The 27149-nt window shown below is 37.6% G+C and overlaps 2 protein-coding genes across 6 annotated transcripts in view; one reads left to right on the top strand and one right to left on the bottom strand.

The window, feature by feature from the left end:
- BTG3 (BTG anti-proliferation factor 3) lies at window positions 1-25840 on the top strand. 5 transcript variants are annotated; one of them, XM_081572676.1, is made up of 7 exons: window positions 1-144; window positions 3579-3757; window positions 8180-8317; window positions 14423-14630; window positions 19537-19760; window positions 23218-23289; window positions 24540-25840. In XM_081572676.1, the coding sequence occupies exons 2-6, from the start codon at window positions 3585-3587 to the stop codon at window positions 23249-23251; spliced, it is 777 nt and encodes a 258-aa protein (XP_081428802.1). In that variant the 5' UTR covers window positions 1-144; window positions 3579-3584; the 3' UTR covers window positions 23252-23289; window positions 24540-25840. The 5 variants fall into 5 exon arrangements, with proteins under 5 accessions (XP_081428802.1, XP_081428803.1, XP_081428804.1 ...); XM_081572679.1 differs by lacking the exon at window positions 24540-25840 and having other exon boundaries at window positions 52-144; window positions 23218-23378; XM_081572677.1 differs by lacking the exons at window positions 23218-23289; window positions 24540-25840 and having other exon boundaries at window positions 19537-20205.
- The window catches only part of CXADR (CXADR cell adhesion molecule), a 68776-nt gene continuing 61160 nt past the window's right edge, over window positions 19534-27149 (bottom strand). Inside the window, exon 7 of the mRNA XM_081572674.1 lies at window positions 19534-20721. Within this exon, the coding sequence (XP_081428800.1) occupies window positions 20637-20721 (85 nt within the window). The 3' untranslated portion in view covers window positions 19534-20636. The remainder of the gene's footprint in view (window positions 20722-27149) is intronic.

Raw genomic sequence — 27149 nt, 5'->3', positions numbered from 1 at the left:
GCTTCTGGGCCGCGTTCACTAGCTCTCGCGCGCTAGCCAGCCCGCCCTCTCAGCGCGCGCTTGGCAGCCCGACGACGCGGGAGCCTCACAAGCCGGACGAGGCTTGCAGCGCTCATTACCACCGAGCGCCGGTCCGCTAAGGCGGTACGTTCGGTTCCCAGCCCGGGAACTGTCGGGGTCGCCGAATCTGTGGCCCCAGAGCGGAGGAGGCGGCGGTGAGGGGAGTGGGCCGGGAGGGGGCGGACATGGCGGGGCTGAGGGCAGCGGGAGGAGGGTGGTCCGGGAGCCCTGGAGGCCACGTCGAAGGCTCGCGGGCGGGCAGTGCGTGGGGGAGCCGCGAGGAGTGCGAGGTCGAACAGGATTGCATCGGCTCCGGCTCGGCGCGAAGGAAGGGCTGGGGACTGAAGGGGGCGGTCCTCGAGGGTTTCCGCGAGACCCTCAGGGGCATCGCGACGGCGGAGACGCCGCCTAGAGGCTCCTGCCACGTTTCCACAGCGCGTTACCTTCCGCTCGGGGTGGGCGACAGCCTTCCTTGCGCGGCCGTGGGTTTTCTGGAGTCGGAGACCCGGCTTGCTGTCTGGTGGATGGAGGGAGGTCGCGTTGAGGGCAGTCGAGTTCTCGAACCCGGGCCTCCGAAGGTTGGAACCTGTCCGGGGGCGGCGGACCCTGCGCCACTGTTCGCGGGGGGAGGAAGGGAACGGGGCTCGGGGCCCTGCCCCCTTAACTCGGGAAAAACCGCGATTGCAGAAGTTGGACGCGCTTGCGGGCGGTTGTTCCAGGAGTGGGTGGAAACGTGGGGTGCCCCCTCACCTAGCGCTCCTCAAGAGCCCCGCGCCGGTGCCGGGCCGCGGGCTGCCGGGGCTTGAAAAGCCCAACTCCCGGCGTCGCGGGAATCCTGCATCTCGGGGCCGAAGCACGCTTTGTGCCGCCGCGGGGCTGGTCCGGGGCTCCTCACCCAGCCCCCGCGGCTGGGATTCCCTCAACCTTGGGAAAGTCTGTCTGGAAAAATACTTGTTTCTAGAAATGGGCACGACTCGCCTCTCGTTACGAGGGAGGGAAAAGTACAAAGTTATAAACTCCTGGCAGGCGGGGCTGGGTTTTCATTGGGGTTGGGAGCCGAGGAGACTGGGGAACAAAGTAGAACTTGAGGAGCAGCCGCGGTGACTGCGTCCCTAGATGACGTCACCGTGCGAGATTTAAAATGGGAGCTTTTCGCTCCGAGTGTGGGTGGAGGGTTTGCGACCCCTTACTCGAGATACTTCCTGTGTACCTCGGGTCTTCTTGGCCCTGCTGGGGTCTGCTTCCTGACTTTATAACTCTCCCCTCTGGGGGCTACCCTTCGGATCCTCCTGGACTACTGACCCGTGAGGGTGGGTTAAATTGTCAGCGATTCAGGCACCATTCCTTCAAAAGTGAAAAAAAATAATAATAATTCCATATGACTCATCTTGTGTTACAACCCAAAGCCACCACTAAGTGGTTCTTTCCTTCCTTTCTTCCTTTTATTTTCTGATGTGAAACAGAGGGCCGGGGCGGGGGAGGGGGGGCGGGAAAGGAAAACAAAACCCCAAACTCAGATATGTAGAGCATAGCTGGCAAATTGAATGAATGAGGAAAATGAGTTAGTTGGGGATGGAGTATATTTCTTTAGCGTGATTCCTTGTTTTCTTTGGTGGGGTGGAGGCTGATGTAGTTCCATCAGCAAGTTTCATCCCAAAGCATATATTAAATTGCAGTGGGTTTTCTTTTCCATCATAACGTGATGAAGTATAAATATAGTTTTATACGTGGAAATGGCTGACGTTTTTTTCAACAGGAGCCTGCACAACAGTTGCAGAGGGCTGGGGTTGTGTGCTGCTGGCCATAGAAGAAACCCATTGTAGGGTTCCAGGAGGAAGATTTGGGTGTCTTCCCATCTGGGATCAGGGTAGCTATGGCTGCCAGCGTACTTCTCAAATACCATACAGGATTTATTTCACACTGACATCCCTTGTTTGAATTTGCACAAGGAAGAAAGGAATCATATTATGAAGACAGACTTTAAGAGGAGGTTTGGGAAAAGAAAAAGGAAGCTAACAGAATCAGCTTTAGTTTTTAAATCTGAAAGAACTATAGGCTAGGTTAGTCAGTTTTTACACCAAACATAGCAGGGGCTGTATGTCTTTAATAATTGGCTCTGAAAAGGTGGTGTTGCTTAGTAAATTCAGCATCTGATAACTCCAAGTTACTTACAGCAGCCAAATGAATGAGCTCATCGGGTAAAGACAGAATATACATTGAAACAATCCCAGTACAAGATATCCAGTACAAGGTTTTTGCTTTTATGGATTAATCAATGATAAATCAGATCTGACATTTAAAAAGAATCCTTCTTGAGGCAGTTCCAAAATGCAGCTGAATCTCTAATTATTCCTTTTAGTTTGATTTTCTATGAATGACCCTGAATTTCCACTTTGTTAAATATGCTTTGATAGAGCTGGGTTTTTTGGTCATATTTACCTAAAGGTAAATATGTCTCTGGTCCTGAAAGAATGCTTACAGAAGCTCAATAGTGGATCTTTTTTTGTGTGTATGACCGGTTTGTTGAAATATAGTTCACACACTGTATAATCCACACATTTAAAATATACAGTTCACTGGTATTAGTAAATTCACTAAATTGTACAACCATCACCACAGTCAATTTTGGGACATTTTCATCATTTCAAAAGGCAGTCTTACACTCACTGACATCATTCCTTCTTCCCCATTCTCCTACCCCTAGGCCACTAATCTATTTCCTATTTATATAGATTTGCTTATTCTGGACATTTCATATAATTAGTGTTATACAGTATTTGGTCTTTTGGCTTCTTTGCCTTAGCATAATGTATTCAAGTTTCATACATGTTGTAGCACCTATCAGTTTGTCATTTCTGTTGCTGAATAATATTCCACATTTTATTTATGCATATATCAGTTGCTCCGCATTTAGTTTGTTTCTGCTTTTTGGTTATTATGAATAATGTTGCTGTGGACATTTGTGTACAAGTTTTTATGTGAACATATGGCTTCATTTTTTTGGGTATAGAGCTAGGAGTAGAATTGCTGGGTCATATGGTAGCCATATATATATATGACCTTTGTAGGAACTGCCAAACTGTTTTCTATATTGGCTCTACAATACTGGATTTTAAAGGGGACTTTTTTATGTTTTAAAGTACAAGTTATTTCTTTGAATTTTAAACTTGAATTATTGTAGGTAAATATTTATGCATGTAGTAAAAGCTATATAGTGGTATCATTGTAGTGCTTCTCTTTGAGTGATAGCTCTGATTTTTATTTTAGCTAACAGGAGCAACTTGGTGTGCTCTGTTTAGTGAACTCCTTACAAAGGTGATAAAATTCTTAAGCAGTATTTTATAATAAGGTCTTTATGGCATAAATTAGTGACTGTTCCCTGCTCCAGATATCAGCCAATGAAACACAAGTAAAATTGGGAGGAGGAAAGGGGGCTATAAAGAAGGTATATGTCACAGAGCTTTATCTTCAAATTTTGATGTTTCAGTTTTTTGAGAAAAACTGCTTTATCTTTGCAGGGGAAAATGAAGAACGAAATTGCTGCTGTAGTCTTCTTTTTCACAAGACTAGTTCGAAAACATGATAAATTGAAAAAAGAAGCAGTCGAGAGGTTTGCTGAGAAATTGACCCTAATACTTCAAGAAAAATATAAAAATCACTGGTATCCGGAAAAACCATCAAAAGGACAAGCCTACAGGTAAAGGATTAGCTTGGACATTTGGATTGGACTGAGTGAAGAGGATGATCATCAGCTCCTCAAATAAGTGCCAGGCCAGAGGAGTGATGGTATCCTGTCCATGTCTGCATCATACCCAGCTCAGGAGTGGCTCAGATTTATTTTTTCCTTATTCACTTTAAAATACAAGCATTTATTGTTGGGACTCCTACTGCCTGGACTTGGGAGGCCAATCTGTAGAGTCCTGGGAATTAGTCTTGTGGTCATAGTGTGACTCCTGAGTGTTTTTCGTTGTGTATCACAGGTAGTTGAGGATTTTCACAATTGTAGAGGACCCCTAAAACTATCACTTAGAAAAGGGCGTGGTAAGAGTTGAGAGAAATGAGTTCCTTGTATCTAAAAGTAAATTACATGTGACATATTAAAAGTTTTCTGGCAAATGAGAAATAAGATTATTAGACACCTGGTATGTTCTTGACATAGGAATAATTTCATTTGTATTGTGCATAATTCATTGTAGTAGAAGCCAGTGTAACCATTTTATAGATGAAGGTAACTTACCTATGATTCGCAAATGGTAAATACTAGCTCTGGAATTTGAATTCAGGTCTAACTCACCCTAAATTATTAGGAGCTTTCTGTTATACCACAGTCTGACCACTGCCTTGTCTCTGAGCATGAAGGCAGTTCTCACTCCCAGCTGTCTTTTGTACTCCAGTTTATAAGTTCCATCTACAGTTTAAAGAAGAGCAGACTCCTATAAAACATGTCCTGGCATGTTCTCTCTTTAGTATTTATGTGGCTACTTGGGAACCTGAGTTGAGAATGTTCTGCTAAACTGAGCTGCCAAACTGTGTCCCATTTGTGGATGTGACCAAAAAAATAAAAGTGGAACAGTTGTGACTGTCATGAATACAGAAATTCTTTTATTTATGCACATTGCTGCCCCTAAAGTCAGCACTTCACAGTGAAAAGAATTTTCTTTCAGTCACTGAGCTCTTGTCAAGTATATGACTATTCACAGAGTGTGCAAAGGAGGTGAAAATATGACTTGTTTAGTTTTCATTTGTGAAGAGCGAGGTAAACATGTGATCTGTTGAAAAGAATCAAAGTAACTGATATATTTCTCTCTCATTTTTATCCAAAGAGGTTTCCTAGTATACTAGAAAATGTGGTGAGTGAAAGTAGAAATGTGGATGTAATTCAAGTTATTATTTTTTATCCTCTCACTTGATTCTCTTAATTTTTTCCTGCACATCTTCATTTCTGATAAAGTGAACAGCTTTTGTGAATTAGAGCTCTTGAGGCTTTTTACACTGATGTAATTGACATTGGACTAAGGCTTTTGGTAGTGCCAAGCCACCGTACTGTTACTGAAAAAGGAGACACTGTCAAGTAAATGCTTAAAGATCAGACAGTGTACAATTTCATTTCCATTAATTTCAAAAAATTGAGGAAAAAAGTTAGCCAAACAGGATTAAGTTGGCATGTAATCAGAACTATCATTATTGAGTCATTTTGAAGCCATCTTTGAAGTAGAAAACTATTAGAGTTAATAGTGGGTTGTTTCTTTTATAAAAATGAGTAGACTATAGAATTAACCAAAGTTATTAGACTCTTTATAGAGTAGGTTGGAAGTGTTCTTTTTCTTCTAAAGTTTTTATAAATTAGTATGTTTCTCTGCAACATATACAAATAAGGGCAATTTGGCAACATTACCAAGATCTGTAAAAATATTCATAGTCTTTGAAAAGTGAGTCTCTTAAAATCTATTCTAGAAGCATAATCAGAAATGCAGACAAATATGTATGAATATGGATATTTCTTACACTTTATAATTGCAAAAAATTGGAAAGCACTACACTGTCAAGTAAATGATAGACTATTTTTATGCAACTTTTAAAATCTTGTTTTTGAAGAATGGTTAATGGGTGAGTAGTCACAGTATCTAGAGTGAAAAAAAAATAGCATAGAAATATGTATGGTATGCAAATTTTGTTGAAACAGAGTCTCTAAGCCTCTATATTTACATATTTTCTTTTTAAGCTTAGAGCCTACATCTTCACTGTATGTTAAAAAACACATACACATAAACATGTAAGATCTATCTCCTTACCCTTAACTGATTTTGATCCTGGGCACATGGGACTTTGAATCAACCTACACAACATTAGAATCTATAACATAAGACCATCTCACAGAAAAGAACAAAGATTTTCTTACATGTTTTAAACTAATTTTTTTTTTTTTTTAATTTTTACTCTGAATTTGCTAAATTGTTAATGGTGATGTTACGGTAAGTGTAGGCATAATTGGGTTGTTTAATAAAATGAACTTTGGCATCTGGTCTGGATCTGAACCCTGCATTCACTACTTTCTTGCCAGGTAATGTTGGGCAAGTTACTCAAACTCTCTCTGCCTCCTTTCTTTCTTGCAATGGAGAAAGTAGTATTTAACTCACAGGATCAATGTGAAAATTTGAAGAGTTAATATAGACATACTTTGCTTTATTGTACTTTGCTTTATTTCATATCACAGACATTGTGGTTTTTATAAATTGAAGGTTTGTGCAAGCATGTGTTGAGCAAGTCTATCAGCGCCACATTTGCAATTACATTTCCTCACTTTGTGCTTCTGTCACATTTTGGTAATTCTTACAATATTTCATACTTATTCGTTATTATATTTGTTTTGGTGATCTGTAATCAGTGATCTTTGATGTTACTATTACAGAGACTCGAAGGCTCAGGTGATGGTTAGCATTGTTTAGCATAAAGCTATGTATATTGTTTTTTAGATGTAATGCTATTGCACACTTAATAGACTGCAGTGTAGTGTAAGTATAACTTTTATATACACTGAGAAATCAAAAATTTGTGTGACTGGCTTTATTGTGATACTTGCTTTATTGCTCTGGTCTTTAACCAACCTGCAATGTCCGAGGTATGGCCATACATGCAAAGTATTTAGAAAACTCTTCCATTGCATGGTAAACCTTCAAAAAGGGTTATTATTATTACTTAGAAATATATATTAGCTATTATCTAATGAGAACTTTTTCACTGTTTTAAATGAAAATGGAAATTGACTAAATATAAACAGCATATTATTCTCTTGCTATTATAGTATTATAGTAGTATTATCAATATTTGTCAATTAACTTATATTTTCTATATTTTAAAGCTTTGGGTCTGAAGAAGTAAAATGATTTAATCTAAATTCACCCTGTAAATTGTGGGCTTCTCTGGTGGCTCAGACAGTAAAGAATTTGCCTGCAATGCAGGAGACCCAGGTTCAATTCCTGGGACAGGAAGACCCCCTGGAGAAGGGAATGGCTACCCACTCCAGTATTTTTGCCTGAAGAATCTCTTGGACAGAGGAACCTGGGGGCTGCAGTCCATGAGGATCACAAAGAGCTGGACATGACTCAGAGACTTAACACTTTTACTTTCACACTTTCACTCTATAAATCAGGATTAGTACGAAAACCTGGATTCTCTTGGTTCATTTCTTAGCTGTAGGCAGTAAATACTTTCATTGTAACTAAAAATTTCTCTATGTAAGCAGGATACTTATTTTAACAGGTATTTTTGCATTCATACTGAGAGCCATCTTTGAGCATTCTGTTAGGTAGCTGTGGTTGGTATTTCTTAGGTTAAAAGAAAAAATGGGACAGATGGGAATTCCCTGGTAGTCCAGTGGTTAGGACTCTGCTTTTACTGCTGTGGACCCAGGTTTGATCCCTGGTCAGGGAACTAAGATCCTGTAAACTGTGTGCTGGAACAGTCTTTATTGGTTTAGAATTTTTTCACTTTTTTGCTAACTAAAAAATAAGAAAACCCTCGATTAACACAACTTAAATAAGCCAGTAACACTTTTGGATTATATTTTACTCTTAATACATGATATACTTGGTTCTGTGTCCTTGACTGATTTGGTATTTAGAGAACAGTTGTAGGTAAGGCAAAGGATACCCTTCTTAAGCAAAGTAACGACAGAGCAAAACTTGTCACAAGAATTTCTGAATATTGTTGAAAACATTAATTGAGGTCTTTTTGTTAGCTGGAGATTTTGTTATATAGGAATTTGGCTAATTTTTTGCATTCAAAGTTCTAAGTAATTTCATGCAACTTTCATACTCCTTGCTTGTTGAAGTACATGTGAGGTTGAGTAGTTACTATCTGAAATGAAGTAGAGCCAGTTCTACTGATTTCCCTGTGCTCATGCAGATGCCCTCTTCTTTCTACCAGGCTGGGTAGCGTTGATGTTGCTGCTGCCTCTTTGCCTTTAGTTCAGATTTGTTATCTATTTAGGATAGGTATTCCTGAGTTCTTTACCAGGGTTTTATTTTTTTTAATTCATGTTGGCAAATACTAGTATATATAACTTAGTTTCTGATTTAAATTTATTTAAAGCTATTAACATTACTCCACTTTTTTGTAGATGCATTCGTGTCAATAAGTTTCAGAGAGTTGATCCTGATGTCCTGAAAGCCTGTGAGAACAGCTGCATCTTGTACAGTGACCTGGGCTTGCCAAAGGAACTCACTCTATGGGTGGACCCATGTGAGGTATGCTGTAGGTGAGTTCTTGAGTTTGGCAGCTGAACTGATTACCATTGCTGGAACTGATTTTTATGAAATTCTCTCAGGTACTGCCTGTACACGTATCTTAATGGCCAGGAGCTGGTGGTTTGGCTTTCTCAGATGTGAATTTTGTAAACTATTCTTCTTGGAGGTGATAGTAAAAGACTGGTTACACTCCTGTTTTACAACTAAAGAAACTTAAGAATTGATAGAGCAGGGTTTTTTTTGAAGAGCTTTACCAAGTTTATTGTAGAATTTAGATACCTTGACTCCCTGTAGGTCAGTTATTACCTTCTTGCATTGATGGTGCCCTTGTCTTTCCCCTCTTCAAACTAGGAAAGTTGCTAATCCCAAATAATACTGGATAATTACTTTTGGTTGGTCTCTGTTTCTGTTTGTTTCTACTGTTGCCTCTCTCCCCACTTTTTGGCTTTTAAGTGGCTGAGTGACATTTTCGTGGTGTTATTTTCCTAATGGAAATCATTTCTTGTTTCCTAATGAGCAGAATTGTAAAAGGTAGATAGGTTAGGTATGAAATTGAACTTCATTCACTCTAAAAGCATTCATTGTGGACCAGGCATTCTTAGTTGCGGAAATGAAAGTGACATTATTCTTTCAGATATTTCAAAGTGTAATAAGAGAGAAGAAAGAAGAAGCAGATAACAACACATTGAGATTTATGCTATAATAGAAATACGTACAAGATGCACTGGTTCATGGCACAAAGGAGAAAGTTACTGCCTCATGGAAGACTATAGTCAGCCCTTGGTATATCAGTGAAGGATTAGTTCCAGGACACTCCTCACCACACACACGCCAGAACTAAGATGCCCGGATGCCCAAGTCCCTTGTATAAAATAGTGCAGTATTTGCATATAACCTATGTATAACCTCCCATTTACTTTAAATCATCTCTAGATTACTTATAATACCTAATACAATGTAAATGCTATGTTAAGTAGTTGCCTTAAATTGAAAAAGTTCAAGTTTTTCCTTTATGAACTTTCTGGATTTTTTTCCCCCCAAATATTTTTGGTTTGTGGTGGGCTGAATGCACAGATGCAGAACCCATGGATACAGAGGACTGATTTTATCAAGTAGGTGATACTTGAGCTGAGTGGGGAAGGATGAGTTGCAATTGACTAGATGACAAGGTAGGAAAGATGTTTCCAGGCAGGAGGAACAGGATGAACAGATGCATGAAACCCTCTGCCAGTGATTTCCTACAGCTGTTCCTTTAGGGTTTTCTCTTTGGTTTAGAGGTACAGTTCACTCATTGATTGTAGTAGAGGTGCTTTTGATGTAACCCTAATATGTTCTAAAGGTGGTCATAGGCTGTGACTTGATCTCCATCAATGAAAGTAGTGATGAAGACATGCTGGATAAATACATGGTTATTCTGCAACAATTTTCTGTACCACCTGGAGCTGCTTGATATAAGCTGGTGTCCTATGTAAGCTTATTGCGTTGGGAAATGAGGGGCAGGTAGATTCTCCAGTACTTATTTCTCATTAAAAGGAATAGCAGCAGTTTTTGGTCTGAGAAGGTCAGACATTTTTTAGAGTCTGGGACTAAGGAAGGACTTACCTCAGGCCAGGGTCAGACTTTGTTTTGTAGACTTGGCCCACTGGATCCCTGCAGAAGACTTTTCAGTATACAAGAAATAGCTATCACAAAGTTAACTATATTGAAATACTTACTTTTTCAAGGCCTACACTTTGATCCTGATTTACTCTTACTTCATGCACGGTTCTTTAAGTCAGTCGTGTAGTTTTTTAAGCCCATAAAGACTTACATGACATTTGAAGGGGGATTGTTCAAAATACAATCAGATCATCAGAAAAGCAAGAGAGTATCAGAAAAACATCTATTTCTGCTTTATCGACTATGCTAAAGCCTTTGACTGTGTGGATTACAATAAACTGTGGAAAATTCTGAAGGAGATAGGAATACCAGACCACGTGACCTGCCTCTTGAGAAACCTGTATGCAGGTCAGGAAGCAACAGTTAGAACTGGACATGGAACAACAGACTGGTTCCAAATAGGAAAAGGAGTACGTCAAGGCTTTATATTGTCACCCTGCTTATTTAACTTACATGCAGAGTACATCATGAGAAACGCTGGGCTGGAGGAAGCACAAGCTGGAATCAAGATTGCCGGGAGAAATATCAATAACCTCAGATATGCAGATGACACCACCCTTATGGCAGAAAGTGAAGCAGAACTAAAGAGCCTCTTGATGAAAGTGAAAGAGGAGAGTGAAAAAGTTGGCTTAAAACTCAACATTCAGAAAACTAAGATCATGGCATCTGGTCCAATCACTTCATGGCAGATAGATGGGGAAAACAGTGGAAACAGTGACAGACTTTATTTTTCTGGGCTCCAAAATCCCTGCAGATGGTGACTGCAGCCATGAAATTAAAAGATGCTTACTCCTTGGAAGGAAAGTTATGACCAACCTAGACAGCATATTAAAAAGCAGAGACATTTGCCAACAAAGGTCTGTCTAGTCAAGGCTATGGTTTTTCCAGTGGTCATGTATGGATGTGAGAGTTGGACTATAAAGAAAGCTGAGTGCAGAAGAATTGATCCTTTTGAACTGTGGTGTTGGAGAAGACTCTTCAGAGTCCCTTGGACTGCAAGGAGATCCAACCAGTGCATCCTAAAGGAGATCAGTCCTGGGTGTTCATTGGAAGGACTGATGTTGAAGCTGAAACTCTAATACTTTTGCCACCTGATGTGAAGAGCTGACTCATTGGAAAAGACCCTGATGCTGGGAAAGATTGAGGGCAGGAGGAGAAGAGGACGACAGAGGATGAGATGGTTGGATGGCATCACCGACTCAATGGACATGGGTTTGGGTGGACTCAGGAAGTTGGTGATGAACAGGGAGGCCTGGCGTGTTGTGATTCATGGGGTCACAAAGAGTCAGATACAACTGAGCGACTGAACTGAACTGTTCAAAATACAGTTGACTTTCCATATCTGAGGGTTCCATATCCACGCATTCAACCAACTTTAGTTCAAAAATATTTGAGGGGAAAAAATTAAAGGTAAGTTCTAAAAAGCAAAACTTGAATTTGCCATGCTATGCAACTATTTACGTAGCATTTACATAATATTCAAAGTATTTGCATAATATTCACATTGTATTAGATATGAAGTAATAATTTAAAGTGTATGGGAGCGTGTGGGCAGGTTGTATGCAAATACCTTGCCATTTTATTCAAGGTACAATACTTGGGCAGCCATAGATTTTGGCATTGGGAGAGGAGGGCAAGGGGATGGTCCTGGAACCAGTCCCCCAGGGTACTGTTGTCATAAATCTACAAAAAAAAGTAACAGTCTAACATAGAAGTGGGAACAAAAAAGCAAGAGTTGAGCCAAATATATTATCACACTGTCAAATAAGGAATATTTAATACAACAGTCTTAAATCATTAGGGGAAAGTTTCTGTATCCAAGGATGTTTAAGAAGTTGGCGAATTACATGAACATTTTGAACATATTTATTTGAAATGCTTAAACCATATCTTGATACCTGAAGATTAGAGCTTTAGTTATGTGGACATTCTGTTTTACTTAAGTGAATACTTCATTATTGGATAATACCAGATAATGAAAAATTACTGAGCTTTCATCTTGCTAGTGTAAGAAAATCCTTGCATTCAGTAGCCTTCTATATGATCAAAATTTTGCCCAAAATTAACTATGATGTGAGTTTTTTCACAGTTAATAGAAATTATCTTCAGAATGTTCAAGTGATGATAGAAATCCCAGGGGAAATAAAGTGTTAGTAATTGGGTAGAGATGATTGCTATAAATTAATACAGGAAATTGAGATATTTATTACTGCTTTTGAATCCAAACTGGGGATATTCTGAAAATTAAAACTGATAACAGCAGTTACATAGTTGAATAAATAATCTGAGTCATTAAAAATAATAAATCATTGTATACTAAAGGCTATGGTTGTAAAAAAATATTTGAAATATACTCAGAACATTCTTCATAGAATTATTCCATCAGGATAGATACTAGAAGAATGCAAAAGCATTCCATAGTTAGAAAGGTTATCACTTCATGAAATACTTCAGATTATACTGAATAGAAAACAGATCTTTCCTATAAGGAGAAATCCTGCAAATAGCTAGCATGTTATTCTCTAGTCAGTAGTGTACACTTCTTTTTTGTTTGTAATTTCTGTAATCCTTTCTTTTCCTGATAAAGAACATTAGATACTATTGATATTTTTCAAATTAACTCAGTTGGTCTTAATGTTTTAGCAGTGTGTTTAAATTTTAAATTGGAAAGTTTAAAAGTTGTCCCTTACTAATTCTGAGGAATTAACTTCATGTTCTAATATTACAGTAATATAGTAAGCTGCTTCACTTACCCTGAAGAGAGCTCATGCCAAAAGACTACCAAGGGAAAAATGCAAAACCTAATTGAGCCCAAGTGTCAAGAAATTTGAGTTAATAAAGCTGATCCTTCAGTCATTTAGATGTCTGCCCTTGGTTTAGGTTACTGTTTCTACTGAGGCAGCGTTTTTTCTCAGATTTCTTGCCTGTTTTGCCTGAGTTGAAATTGTAGTTCATGAATTCTGTGTTGTGAAGAACTCACCCAATTGTTTGGGCATTTTCTACTAAGAAGAATCACCAGTTGAAGAACCACCACTATCCGAGTATTTCCAGCTTCCTCATCCCGCAGATAAGAAACTAAGGCCTGGAGAGATTGAGTAACTTGTACCTGGTCACTTAGTACACGGCAGAGCAGAACCAAAAACATGTCTAGTGCTCTTTCCACTATCCTATAGCAGTTTATGAGATAGACTGAAAAAGAATAGGAAAAGAGAATTATATACTGAAAAGAGAATTATATACTGTATTTAGATTGCATTTATGGCCCCATTCAGCCCATGAAAATGGAAGATAGCACAGCTGAAAGAAATAGAACTTACTGATGAGACTACTTGATTGCCATTTAAACTTTCATAGACTTTGTTGTAATTAGGCCTTTTACTTAATTGTAAATATCCTGATTCAGAAATAATTTGAGATGAGTTATCTTGAAATGAAATTAATTGACATCATAGTTAACCTTATTTTTCTATTGAAGTCATTCTTATATTTTGTAAGCTTGGAATCATTTGTTTAATTATATGTTGTGTAAGACTGCTTAACAGTTCATTTCCTTTGTCCTAACACTTCCTAGAAATTGTTTCATAATGTTTATGATGTGTAATTTATTTGAATGGATTTGTGGGTTTCTCCTCTGTCCTCTCAATGAAAACTCCTAGTTTTACTGTGTATTATGCTATTTTCCCCTCATAGCAGAATTTTTTTTTTTTCTAGTAACCAATAGCCAAAGTTAGATATCCTGACAGTTAAGATCAAGGCTTTAAAAATGTTTTAGAAGGATAAAAAACACTGCTTAATTTAAAAGAAGTGAACATTTATCATAGGAATCTCTGTGAAATCAGCAGTGTAGCTCAAGAAAAATCCTTTTATTTTCCTCAACAGTAGCTGTATTTTCTTTTTCTCTTTACCTCAACAGTAGCCTCAGTTCTCATTTTTGTCAGTGTAGATACAGGAAACACAGGCCCCTTTTTTAATTTAATTGCAGTAAAAGTAAATCCCATAGGAAATATCTAGTTGATTTTTGACTTGAATTACTATGATCTACAATATAAGGGTCAATTAAAAATTCATTAGAAAGTTTTACTGTATTAATGTAAATGGCCAGTACATTAATGTATGGCCAATTTCAGTGGTGCATACAAAAATGTAATCAATGAATTTCTCTTTGACATTTTAAACAACTATCTTTTTAGGAGGCAGTAGAAAAGAAAATCAGAAAAGAGAATGAATGAGGTCACTTTTTTGGTACGTTAATAGACTGGAAAACGGTGGCCTGCCTGTTGGCATGGAGCTCGGTTAACATACTATATATGTAGAATCAAGTTCTGGGAGGCTTCCTTCTTGGCCCAGGACTGGTGGCGTGTCCAGACCTGTCCAGTTGTTTTTATGGACATTTGTTGCTTTGTTGATGTAACTTCAGGGTTTCTAAGTTTTTTGTTTTTGGATTTTTTTATTGTTAGGTATGGAGAGAAAAATAATGCATTCATTGTTGCCAGCTTTGAAAATGAGGATGAGAACAAGGATGAGATTTCCAAGAAAGTTACCAGGGCCCTTGATAAGGTTACCTCTGATTATCATTCAGGATCCTCTTCTTCAGATGAAGAAACATGTAAGGAAGTGGAAGTGAAACCGAATTCTGTGGCTGCGACCCCCAGCCCTGTGTACCAGGTAACCATGAAGTGGCTCCATATTGAAGGTCCTGAGCAGGGCTTGCAAGGTCATCCTGGGTAGTCCTGCTCATATTGCCCAGGGTTTCTGACTTGAGATTTTAGATCACAGTTCTTGCCTTTCCACACTAAGGGGAAGCTGTTTCATCTGAGATGAGAATAGGCATCCTGAGTCATTTCATCAAAGGTCTGCTTTACTATTCAATAAGTAGGATAAATATATTTCAAAAAGAATAGGAAAAGTCATGGAAATAAAACATTCCTGATGTTTTAAAATCCTTAGTGCTTTCAGAAACAGCCACTTTTTTTTTTCTTTTTCTTTTTTTGTAGCCTTTAACACTTCCAATTTGTAACTTCAGGTTTAACTTTTATGTTCCTCCCTCCCTGTGGTTAAAGAGAAACCTCAATAAATTTTTCTTTAGTTAATTTTTCATTCAAGCCAAAACAATATCTTTCTTTGCCTTAACATTTAAAGAATCATATAGCAAGCACGAGGGCTTCCCCTGCTGGTTCAGTTGGTAAAGAATCTGCCTGCAATGCAGGAGACACGGATTCGATCCCTGGGTTGGGAATATCCCCTGGAAAATGGAATGGCCACCCATTCCAGTATTCTTGCCTAGAGAATTATATGGACAGAGGAGCCTGGCAGGCTACTGTCTATGTGGTCACAAAGAGTGGGACACAACTGAGCAACTAACACATAGCAGTCATGTGTGTATTTTGTTCATTTATTACTTATACCCCACATACCAAAGAACAGTTAATGCATTATAATTTGAAAAATTCTTAACAATAGTACTTTTCAACAGGAAATGTATTTTCAAGTGTAAAAAAAACATCTTTTGAGTTGAGCCTTATTCTGTACATGTACTTTTTCTGATTTTGAGTCTATTTTTAAATATACCTGTTTTTATTAAGTTGGCCTTAATTAGACATAATTAAACATAACAGGTTTCTGGAAGGGTTTGATTTGGCCTAAAATGAGAATTTAGACCTTAATGAGTAAGAAATCAGAGTATCATGAGTATTAGAAACTGAACCTTTAAAAAATTAACTTGAAACAATATGTGCGTAACTTCAGTTGTGTCTGACTCTGCAGACCTATGAACTGTAGCCCACCAGGCTCCTCTGTCCATGGGATTCTCCGGGCAAGAATATTGGAGAGGTTGCCATGCCCTTTTTCAGGGACTCTTCCCAACCCAGGGATTGTATCTACATCCCTTAACATCTTCTACATTGGCAGACAGATTCTTTACCACTAGCATCACCTGGAAAGCCAGAGTCTTAACAGTGACGTGTCCTCCTCTTCCCCAACCACCAGTCCTGTGCCCTTGCATGAAGGTGTTCATTACCAGTTATTTTTGTATCCTTCCCAAGAGAGTCCCTATATACATAAGTAAACATAATATTTGTATTTCAGGGATCATTTTAAGACCATTGACAAAATATTTTGGGCTGTTTTTCCCTCTGTATGATGCATTATGTACTACAAGTTACCATTGTTAAATTACCTACAATTCATTGAGATATGTGGTAATTTTATCTCAGAATTTTATTTGTTGTTACTCAGTAAAGCAAGAATATGAATCCCAGATTGAACTTATTGCTTCTAATTTTTACAAGTAAATTGACCTTTAAGTTTTAGATTTTCTTTTAAAATTAAATTGTATTTGTTTTCCCCCTTGTTGAAAGACTACTGAGATAAAATTCTAACAGAAAAGCATAGAAATTGAAGTGTCTTGTATGTGCTTTTAAAATAAAACAATTCTTCTTGACATTACATTCACTTACAAAACATTTCATAATGGAGAAGCATAGTTCAGCTCTTAACAGTCATTATGTAGAAAGTTGGAGCAGATGGTCCACTTTAAGATCTTTTTTACCTGTCCATTTTTTCATCTTGAATCGGGCTTTACTAAGAATAACCTTAAAAAAAGAGGTTATCAAAGTACAAACAAAATAATTTCTAGCTTGGGGGTCTTTGTTCTCTGATAGGAGTCTGTGTTTTCTGAAAGGAACCTCCAAAAATAATTCTCTGCTAAGAATGAAGATTACGTAATTTCTCCCCAAATTGGTCTACAGATTCACCTTGCTATCAAAATCCCAAAGGGCTTTTTTCTAGATAAAATTCAAAGAAAGAATCAAGTCAGAGATCTCACACAAATATCAAGTCATTATGTTTATCAAGACAGTGTGTTAATGGTTTGTTGTTGTTTAGTTGCTAAGTCATGTTGGACTCTTTTGTGACCCCATGGACTATAGTCCGCCAGGCTCCACTGTTCATGGGATTTCCCAAGCAAGAATAGTGGAATGGGTTGTGATTTCCTTCTCCAGGGCATCTTCCCAACCCAGGAATCGAACCTGCCTCTCCTACATTGGCAGGCGAATTCTTTACCACTGAACCACTAGGGAATCCCTGTGGTAATGGTTTAAAGATACACAAATATATTACTGGAACAGACAGTAGACTCCTATATGTACAAAAATTTTTTTAATAAGTGCCAAAGCAATTCAGTGAAAATCTATAAGAACTGGTACTGAAACAATTGGATAAAATCCATTTATTTTTTAAAAAGTGACCCTAACTGCTACCTGATACCATACATAAAAAAAAAAAAACAAAAACTAATTTTAAATGGGTCACAGGCCTAAACATAAATGCTAAATATCTGACACTTAGAAGAAAACATAGGGAGATACCTTTATTATTTAGGATAGGCAAAGATTTCTTCCAAAAACATTAATAAATTTGACCTCATCAAAATTAAATGTCTGCCCATCAAAAGAAACCATAAAGAAAATGAATAGGCAGAAGTATAGGCTGGAACAAAATATTCTCAATACATATATTTGTCAAAGGACTTGTTTTCAGAATATACTTTAAAAATCAGTCCTATAAAACAACAATAAAAGACAAATGATCCAAATAACAACAGTGGGTATAAGATGTGAAAAAACACTTGTACAAAAGAAGTTGTATAAATGGCCAGTAAGCAAATGAAAAAGGTGCTCAACCTTATTTGTTATCAGGTAATTGTAAATTTAAGCTACAGTGAAACACTACTTTCAGAATGGCTAAAATTAAAACATCTGACAGTAGCGAGTGCTGACAAGGATGTGAAGCAGCTGGATTGATAAACTGTTGATGGAAGTGTAAAATGGTACAACCACTTGGAAAACTGTTTGGCACTTAAATTTGCGTCTGCCCTATAACCCAACAGTTCCACTCCTAAGTATTTAACAAGAGAAATGAAAAGAACCATATCTACAAAGCCTCTTACTAGAATGTTTATAACAGCTTTTTTTATATAACAGTAAAAAAAAATACATCCATTAACAAGTGAATGGAGGAAGATAGTCATATATTCATTCATACAGTAGGATAATAGCAATAAAACAGATGTCATAATAGACACAGTATGGAAGGACCTAAAAAACATTCTGTTGAGCAAAAGAAGTTTGCCAGGGAGGTCCAGGGGTTAAGGACTCTTGTTTTCACTGCCAAGGGCACAGGTTTGATTCCTGGTCGGGAAACTAAGATCCCACAAGTCATGTGTTAGAGCCCCAAAAAAAGAATATTGCTAGACACAAAAGAATATATACCTTCCATTTATATGATGTTCACAAACAGGGAAAACTCAATCTGTGATAGAAATTTGAACAGTGGTTGCTTAAGGGAACCACTGTTCCAGAATTGTGTCTGCTTTCTGAGTTTTAAAAGCTTACCAAGACCCCAACGTAGAAAGAAATGAAAACATTCCACTTCGCTGTTGGTTTGTAGTATACACCAGTTATTAGTTGGAACTCGTAATAAATTTTTTCATTTCCCCATTATTGTAGGTAATCAAGAATTAACTGTGCATGCTAAGGTTATTCACTGCAGCATTGTTTTGTTTGCTTTTGCGCATTGTTTTTTTAATAGTAAAAAACTGAAAGCAGCCAGAATGTCCTATCAACAAGATACCACTTAATTTAGTTATGGCATAGTCATTGTATTACTGTCTAGCTGTAGATTTATGAAAAAAGTCATCATATATTGATATGAATGTCTCTGATATGTATTATTAAGTGCAGAAGCAGTATGCAGAATTGTGGATATTTAGTGTGTATATAGATGTACACACAAGTATATTCATAGAATATCTCTAAAGGTAATCAAAAAATTGATTAGTGTCTGCTGTCTCTGAGAGGGTAGCTGGTAATCAGATAAAGAGAGACTTTTTTCCCACTATATACAACTTTGTGCCTTTTGAATCTCTGTCCTGAGTGTAGTGCTGATACACAGAATATAAGTTTTTTAATCCCTATGCTAAGAGCAGATTAGAAATCAGAGAACTCTGAAACTCATAGTCACAGGGCAGAGTATTCTGAGCAGAGAGGTCCAAAACTGCTGAAAACATTTTGCATAATGTGAACTTGATGTCCCACTTGACTTACATGTCCCACTTGACTTACAGGGTAATCTAAGACTTGTTCCAAAATGCTAAACTGGCTACATTAGAATCACCTGCAGAGTGTCATCAAAATACCTGGCCTCTCTCCCTAAAATTTTGTTAATATTGTTCAGTAGAACAGGACTAGGGCATGACGTTTTTGTGTTTAAAAGCTTCATAGGTGACTCTTTAGCCAGCTTTGGACACCAGTGGTCTAAAACATGTGTCCTTACAGGCCTCTACCCATTCTTTGTTTTCATCTTTTCTGGTTGATATAGCCAGAAAACACCTGGTTTTTGAGGGGTGTGTTTGAGTTTATTAATTTTCGTTCATTTGAAAAACTGATCACTTATTATATTTGAAGTTTTTAACATATTTAGACTTGATTGTAGGGAATGTCCCTTAGAGCTACTCTTTGGGTTGTGGGTGAGTGAGTTTGTTTTTTATTAATTTACCATTTTCTTTTCCTTACAGATTTCAGAATTGATATTCCCACCTCTTCCAATGTGGCACCCATTGCCCAGAAAAAAGCCAATAATGTATCGAGGGAATGGCAATCAAAGTCACTACCCTCCTCCCATTCCATTTGGTTATCCAAATCAAGGACGAAAGAATAAACCATATCGCCCAGTTCCAGTAACATGGGTACCTCCTCCTGGAATGCATTGTGACCGCAATCACTGGATTAATCCTCACATGTTAGCACCTCACTAGCTGCTTTTGTCTGTTGGTGTCGTGTTGAGAGAAGGTAGAATAAGCCTGACTACACATTAAAAGTTCATACTTAAAGTAGTAAAGTTAGATGGGCTAAACCATCAAACTTATTTTTATAGAGAAGTTATTAAGAATAATCTTTTCTTAAAAAATATATGCACTTTAGATACATTGATATAGTTTGAGAAACTTTATAAAGTTAGTCAAGTGCCTGAGTTTTTAATATTGAACTTGAGTATTTATATATTGTGCATCAGCTCTGTTGCTTATGAGGATACTGTAGGAGGGGATGATCTGTTCTAGCACCTTTGAGCATTTACTTTATGGAAAGTATGTAAGTTATTTATACACATGGAAATCTATTTTATGTCGTTGTTTAGAAGAATTGCATAAAATCATGTAGTTGCAAATAAAAAGTAGTTTGAGGCATGACAATGTGTGCTTCTGTTCTGTGCATAGACAGGGAAGAAGAGCGAAAGGGATATCTCACTGAAGTGTGTAATTAAATATTTAGCAAAGAAAAAGCAATGTAGCAATTTCCATTTTTCTTTAAAAAATTAATTTTTTATTAACCATAACTTTCCCAAAGGCTATAGTAGCAAGTGATTCATATAAAAAGTCTAAAATTTGTTAGTAGTAGCTAATTGAAAGTATAAATATAGTGAAACATCTTTCAGTCATCAAAGTCACTACACATAGGATTTTCTTAGCCTAGAATTTGGCCTGTACAAATAAGACATCTGACTTATATCCCTAGTGCCATTGCATAAAGCAGAAATGTTCTTGTAGATGCTCTAAACTCTGCCTTGTGCTTTTTTTCTTCAACATGTTAAAGTCTTTATTAGTGGTCTAAAATAAAGTCAAACAGTACAGTACTTCAGATTTTTCAGTGGTCCTTCATATTTATACCACTGTAGTGGCATCAGTCTCGTAAGTGTACTTGAACTACAAAAACAAAAAGAGATACAAGAATTTGGATTTAAAAAAAAAAAAATTGGATTTTTTTTTCCTGAAGGTATATTTTAAAAAACTAACATCATTACACTTTCTCATTATCCACATCTTTAAATTTCTAGTCCTAAATTATTTGATCAGAAAAATCACCACTTGCTAATAAACATTGGATGTCCTTGGCTATTCCAGACATTCCTGTTGCCTGGTGATAAATTCTGTTGAGTATAGACTACCAGAAAAGTGCACAAATCATAAAGATACATAGCTCTCAGGGTATGTGGAATTCAAAATGTCTGCAATCTCAACAGAAAATTTAAATTTTAAACCTTAGAGACTTCTGGTTTTAATGTTACTGTACTCTTTAATAGTGTTAGTTAATTGCTGAGTTGTGTCCAACTCTTGGCGACACCATGGACTGTAGCCTGCCAGGCTCCTCAATCCATAGAATGCTCCAGACGAGAATACTGGAATGGGTTGCCATGCCCTTCTCCAGGGTATCTCAGACCCAGGGACTGAACCCAGGTCTTCTGCATTGCAGGCAGGTTTTTTTATTGTCTGAGCCACCAGGGAAGTCCACACTTGAATAAGCCATATGCAATTTTTTACATACTTCTAAACCATAGTATCTACTTTTTATTTCTGAAATATATAGTGAATGCTTATTCAAACATTGATAATTAAGGAGCAGAAAGAAAATGCAGGCAGGAATGAGAGTAGTGCAAAGAAGAGTGTCTCCAGAAGGCAGAGATTCTGAAAATCATGAGCAAGTGCCAATAGTGACAAATTATAAAATGGCTGACGATTACTGACCACTTGCTTTTTGGTAGACACTTCATAAGAGTTTATATATATATATATATATATATATATATATATATATATATATACACACACACACACATATATATAAACTATTTAATCCTAAAAGAATCACATAAGGTGATTTTTAGTGTAAAGTGAAGAAGAAAACCCTTTTGATGAGGGTGAAAAAGGAGACTGAAAAAGCTGGCTTGAAACTCAACATTAAAAAGATTAGCATGGCATCCATTCCCATCGCTTCATGGCAAGTAGAAGACAAAGTGGAAGCAGTGACAAGGTTTATTTTCTTGGGCTCCAAAAGCACTGCAGATGGTGACTGCAACCATATCATCAAGACACTTGCTCCTTGGAAGAAAAGCTATGACAAACCTAGACAGCATATTAAAAAAGCAGGGACATCACTTTACTGACAAAGGTCTGTGGCGTCAAAGCTATGGTTTTTCCTGTGTATGACATGTAGTACATGACGTGTGGATGTGAGAGTTGGACCGTAAAGAAAGCTGAGTGCTGACAATGGTTTCGAATTGTGCTGGAGAAGATGGGTCCCTTGAACAGCACAGAGATCAAACCAGTCAGTTCTAAAGTAAATCAACCCTGAATATTCATTAGAAGCATTGAAGCTGAAGCTCCAATCATTTGGCTGATCCAGTCTTCACCTGATGTGAAGAGCCAGCTCATTGGCAAAGACCCTGATGCTGGGCAAGATTGAAGGCTTAGAAGGGGGCGGCGGAGGATGAGATTGTTAGAGAGATTGTCACCGACTCAATGGATATGAATTTGAGCAAACTGGGAGATGGTGGAGGACAGAGGAGCCTGATATACTACAGTCCATGGGGTTGTAGAGTCGGACACAATTTAGCTACTGAACAACACAACAATATTCAAACATGAGTATATTTCCCTGGGGGTAACTGGCCTCACAGGAGATTAAGTTTGAAAATAAATTTTTTTATTGTTAATTTCCTTAGAGATCTTAGACAGTTTGGGTGATAATGGCAGATTTGTGGACAATGCGTAAAGGTGGCAAGTTTCAGGTATTTTTATCATGGAGTTGGTAGGTAGCATTTGTTCTCTTAGTTTGCTCATTTTGAGGTTATTACCATGTTGGGAAATCAAGCATAACAGCTATACTGTTGAGGGAAGTATTTTTGTTCTATATCTAGTAGCTATACCTTTCTTTCCACATTAGATTACTATAAAATCTCCCAAAATTTCTTATTCATTACTGTTGACAATTAAATGGCAGGTCTTAGGGAAAATGCTAATTTTTAATTTGACTGCATGTTAGATGTATTACCTGTAGAAGATTCTGCCTTTATTGACTATCCACCTCATACCTTGTTCCAAAATTTATTTAAAGCAAAAGAAAACTCATAAGTATAGGTTTTCCAAGCCATTCCTAATGAAATAAAAGTATCAGAAGCTGCATCTTAAATTCAGTTTGGTAAATATGCACTTCATAGTATGTAAAGCTTTTTAACTAGTAATGAGGACTCTAAGAGCCATAACGTCTCAGTCTGTCTCCTTCAGACTCCAGGACTGCTCTATGAAGACAATATCACTGCATAATTTCAGCTTGAAAACATTTATGAGGCGGTTTCAGGAAGGAGCAGTTTGTGAATGAATGATGATAATCTGTTTTAATTGTCTTTTATTTTACATTCATAGCCATAGCTGCAAAGCTCACAAATTTGGAGGTTAAACTTGGACATGAAATACTAAAAAATACAAACTCTTTTGGTAAGTTCTATTACATCAATACCAAAGTGCTTATTTCTGGGTTTTTAGTTTATCTATGGCTTCAAATTAAGGTAATGAAGCATTTATATTGGCTTCTACTCAGCTATCACCATTAAAGTGATTTTATTTGATGATTGGGAAGAGGAAAAAAACTTAAAAACACTTATATGCATTTACCTTGCTAGAGTAATCACTCTATCCATCTTACAGATAATAATAAACAATAAATTACCTATCAAAAGACAAACAGTTAAAGGACAAACTTCAAAGAGGAAGAGATTTTCCACAAAATGTTTAAAAGAAAAATTAGTATTCTTAAGACACAAATATTTAGCAGAGTCAAATAAACAAAGAAATACAAATGACTAAGAAAATAACAGATGTGCTAATAACACACTAAGGACAAAGAAAATTTAAGTTGAAGGCAGGAAATACAAGTTTTCACCCAACAAATTGACACTGAAAAGAAATTTTAATGCATACATCCTTTTGCCCAGTAATTCAAATTCTATATATAAGATAACCTATAGAAATACTTCCACAAATGTATAAAAATTAATGTACAATGGATGTGGACTTTTATTATATTTATAATAAGACTGTAATTCATTTTACTGTGTAAGAGTAAGAGGTCAATAAAAGAATGATCTGTATCCAGTGATGTGGAAAGATGTCCACCATATTATGTAAGGGGTAAAAATGGTGCAAAAAGTGAGGATAATAGTAGAACTTAATAGGTTTATTATCATGGAATGAAATAAGATGATTAATATAAGACACTCCAATACATGGCAAATATCCAGTGCTCAATAAATTTTATTATGTTTACATAAGATGTATGAAGGGTGAAAACAGATATAAAAAGTGAGGACAATAAAACCTACCTAGATTTATCACAGGATAATGTTCACCATTATAGTTCATACATATGCATACATGTATAAAGCATTTCATCTAGGAAAATGTAATTCCATTTGACAGGTACTTAAGTGCTTTCCATTTGATGATAAACTTATATGTGTAGTATTATCCTCATCTTACACACTAGAAGACAATCTTAAGAGTATTCAAGTTAAGCCAGGTGACCTAAACTAGCAGGGCTTCAAACCAGGACAGTATGACTCCAGCACACATGCTTTTAAGAGCAAGATAGAGAGGTGGAAAGAGGCGAAACTGTTTATAATAGTTACCCTTAAACTGTTAATAATAGTGTGTAAGCATTATTATTATTTTTGCTTCTTTGTTTTCAGTTCAGTTCAGTTCAGTCGCTCAGTCGTGTCTGACTCTTTGCGACCCCATGAATTTCAGCACGCCAAGCCTCTCTGTCCATCACCAAATACTGGAGTCTACCCAAACCCATGTCCATCAAGTCGGTGATGCCATCCAACCATCTCATTGTCTGTCGTCCCCTTCTCCTCCTGCCCCCAATCCTACCCAGCATTAGGGTCTTTTCCAATGAGTCAACTCTTTGCATGAGGTGGCCAAAGTATTGGAGTTTCAGCTTCAACATCAGTCCTTCCAATGAACACCCAGGATTGATCTCCTTTAGGATGGATTGATTGGATCTCCTTGCAGTCCAAGGGACTCTCAAGAGTCTTCTCCAACACCACAGCTCAAAAGCATCAATTCTGCGGCACTCAGCTTTCTTCACCATCCAACTCTCACATCCATACATGACCACTGGAAAAACCATAGCCTTGACTAGATGGACTTCTGTTGGCAAAGTAATGTCTCTGCTTTTCAATATGCTATCTAGGTTGGCCATAACCTTCCTTCCAAGGAGTAAGCGTCTTTTAATTTCATGGCTGCAATCACCATCAGCAGTGATTTTGGAGCCCAAAAAAATAAAGTCTGACACTGTTTCCACTGTTTCCCCATCTATTTCCTATGAAGTGATGGGACCAGATGCCATGATCTTAGTTTTCTGAACGTTGAGCTTTAAGCCAACTTTGTTTGTTTTAGAAAGCAACAAAATAGAAGGTGGTGGTTTAGTCACTAGGTTGTGTCTGACTCTTGCAACTGCATGGACGGTATAGCCTGCCAGGCTCCTCTGTCCATGGGATTTTCCAGGCAAGAAAACTGGAGTGGGTTGACATTTCCTTCTCCAGGGCATCTTCCCGATCCAGGGGTTGAACCCAGGTCTCCTGCACTGAAGGCAGATTCTTTACCGACTGAAGTGAAGTGAAGTGAAAGTCGCTCAGTAGTGTCTGACTCTTTGCAACCCCATGGACTATACAGTCCCTGGAATTCTCTAGGCCAGAATACTGGAATAGGTAGCCTTTTCCCTTCTCTGGGGTATCTTCCTAACCCAGGCAGATTCTTTACCAGCTGAGCCACAAGGGAAGCCCAAGAATACTGGAGTGGGTAGCCTATCCCTTCTCCAATGGATCTTCCCGACCCAGAAATCGAACCAGGCAGGGTCTCCTGCATTGCAGGCGGATTGTTTACCAACTGAGCTATCAGGGAAGCCCCTTACCGACTGATACCGAATAATACTATGGCTATGGTATTATTCTCTTAATTTAGACTGGATTTCAATGAAAAAGAAAAATCACTTTATCAAAATTATTGGCCACAAGAGGGCATCAGATGTTCTTTTTCCAACTTCCAAAGTAAAGGTTGTAACTGTAAATAATCTCCCTTCTCCAAGGAAAAGTATTCGTGGGTATAGTTTAAATCACTGTTTTTCCTAGACATCTACATACAGAAATTGCTACTTGTAATGGAGAATGTTAAGTATGCCAAAGTTATTATATACATTGCTTTACTGGAATCATTTTTGTTAATTAAAAAAAAATGTATAGTTCATTTAGGAAAATAAAAGTACCTAAAGGCACAAAGAAAGAGATCATCAAAATTAACTATAATCTTTCCAGCTGAGATAACTATTTTATCTAGTAAACTATTTTATCTAGTAGCTGAGTTAATATTTTAGTGGATGGGGATATTTAAAAGAGGGAGCTTTTACTTTATAGACTTCTGTTTTGTTATTATGAAATATACTCATTTTATGGTCTCACAATTTGAAAATGTGGAACATTTTCTTATGTCATTGATTTTTTTCCCTAAAACATGATTTTTTTTTATTTTAAAATACTTTATTCAATAATTAATATCGCTGTGGAAAGCCAGCTTCCTCCTTCTCACTGCCATCTCCTAGGGTAAAAAGTATGAAGTATGTTATCTTTGCTTGCATTGCCAACTACCCGACTGAGCTCACTGCAAAAGGGAGGGGAGCTGAGGTTGAAACAAACTAGAAATTTCAAATCCATCTCTAGATAGACAGACAATAGATCATTAGATAGATAGACAAGTATATAGAAAGGTTGATAGATAGATAGACAAATGAATAGATATAACAGAGAGAACTTCCCCTGCTGCAGGCTTTGTGAATCATGCCCTCTGCTGGAGCCCCACAGCTTTGGTTTAAGGATGTATGATCAATACTACATGATTATACTGAGTGAACCAAGAACTTGTTCATCAGTGATGCTCTCGCTAATGGAGAAGATGCTCAAAGTGTATGCTCAGCAGTCTCTCAGAGGCGAGAACCTTTTGTGATCTGTTTGTGATTTATTTATTTATTTATTTTAGTTGGGAGCTAATTACTTTACAATATTGTAGTGGTTTTTGCCATACATTCACATGAATCAGCCATGGGTTTACATGTGTTCCCCATCCTGAACCCCCCTCCCACCTCCCTCTCCATCCCATCCCTCTGAGTCATCCCATTGCCCCAGCCCTGAGCATTTGTCTCATGCATCGAACCTGGAATGGCGTTCTGTTTCACATATGATAATATACATGTTTCAATGCTGTTCTCTCAGAACGTCCCACCCTCACCTTCTCCCTCAGAGTCC

This window comes from Giraffa tippelskirchi, chromosome 2 (assembly GCF_054371585.1).
Source record: "Giraffa tippelskirchi isolate mGirTip1 chromosome 2, T2T-mGirTip1v1.2.pri, whole genome shotgun sequence".
In the NCBI taxonomy this organism is placed as follows: Eukaryota; Metazoa; Chordata; class Mammalia; order Artiodactyla; family Giraffidae; genus Giraffa; species Giraffa tippelskirchi.
Note: the sequence above shows the minus strand (reverse complement) of the source record. Positions and strands in the feature narration are given on the sequence as shown.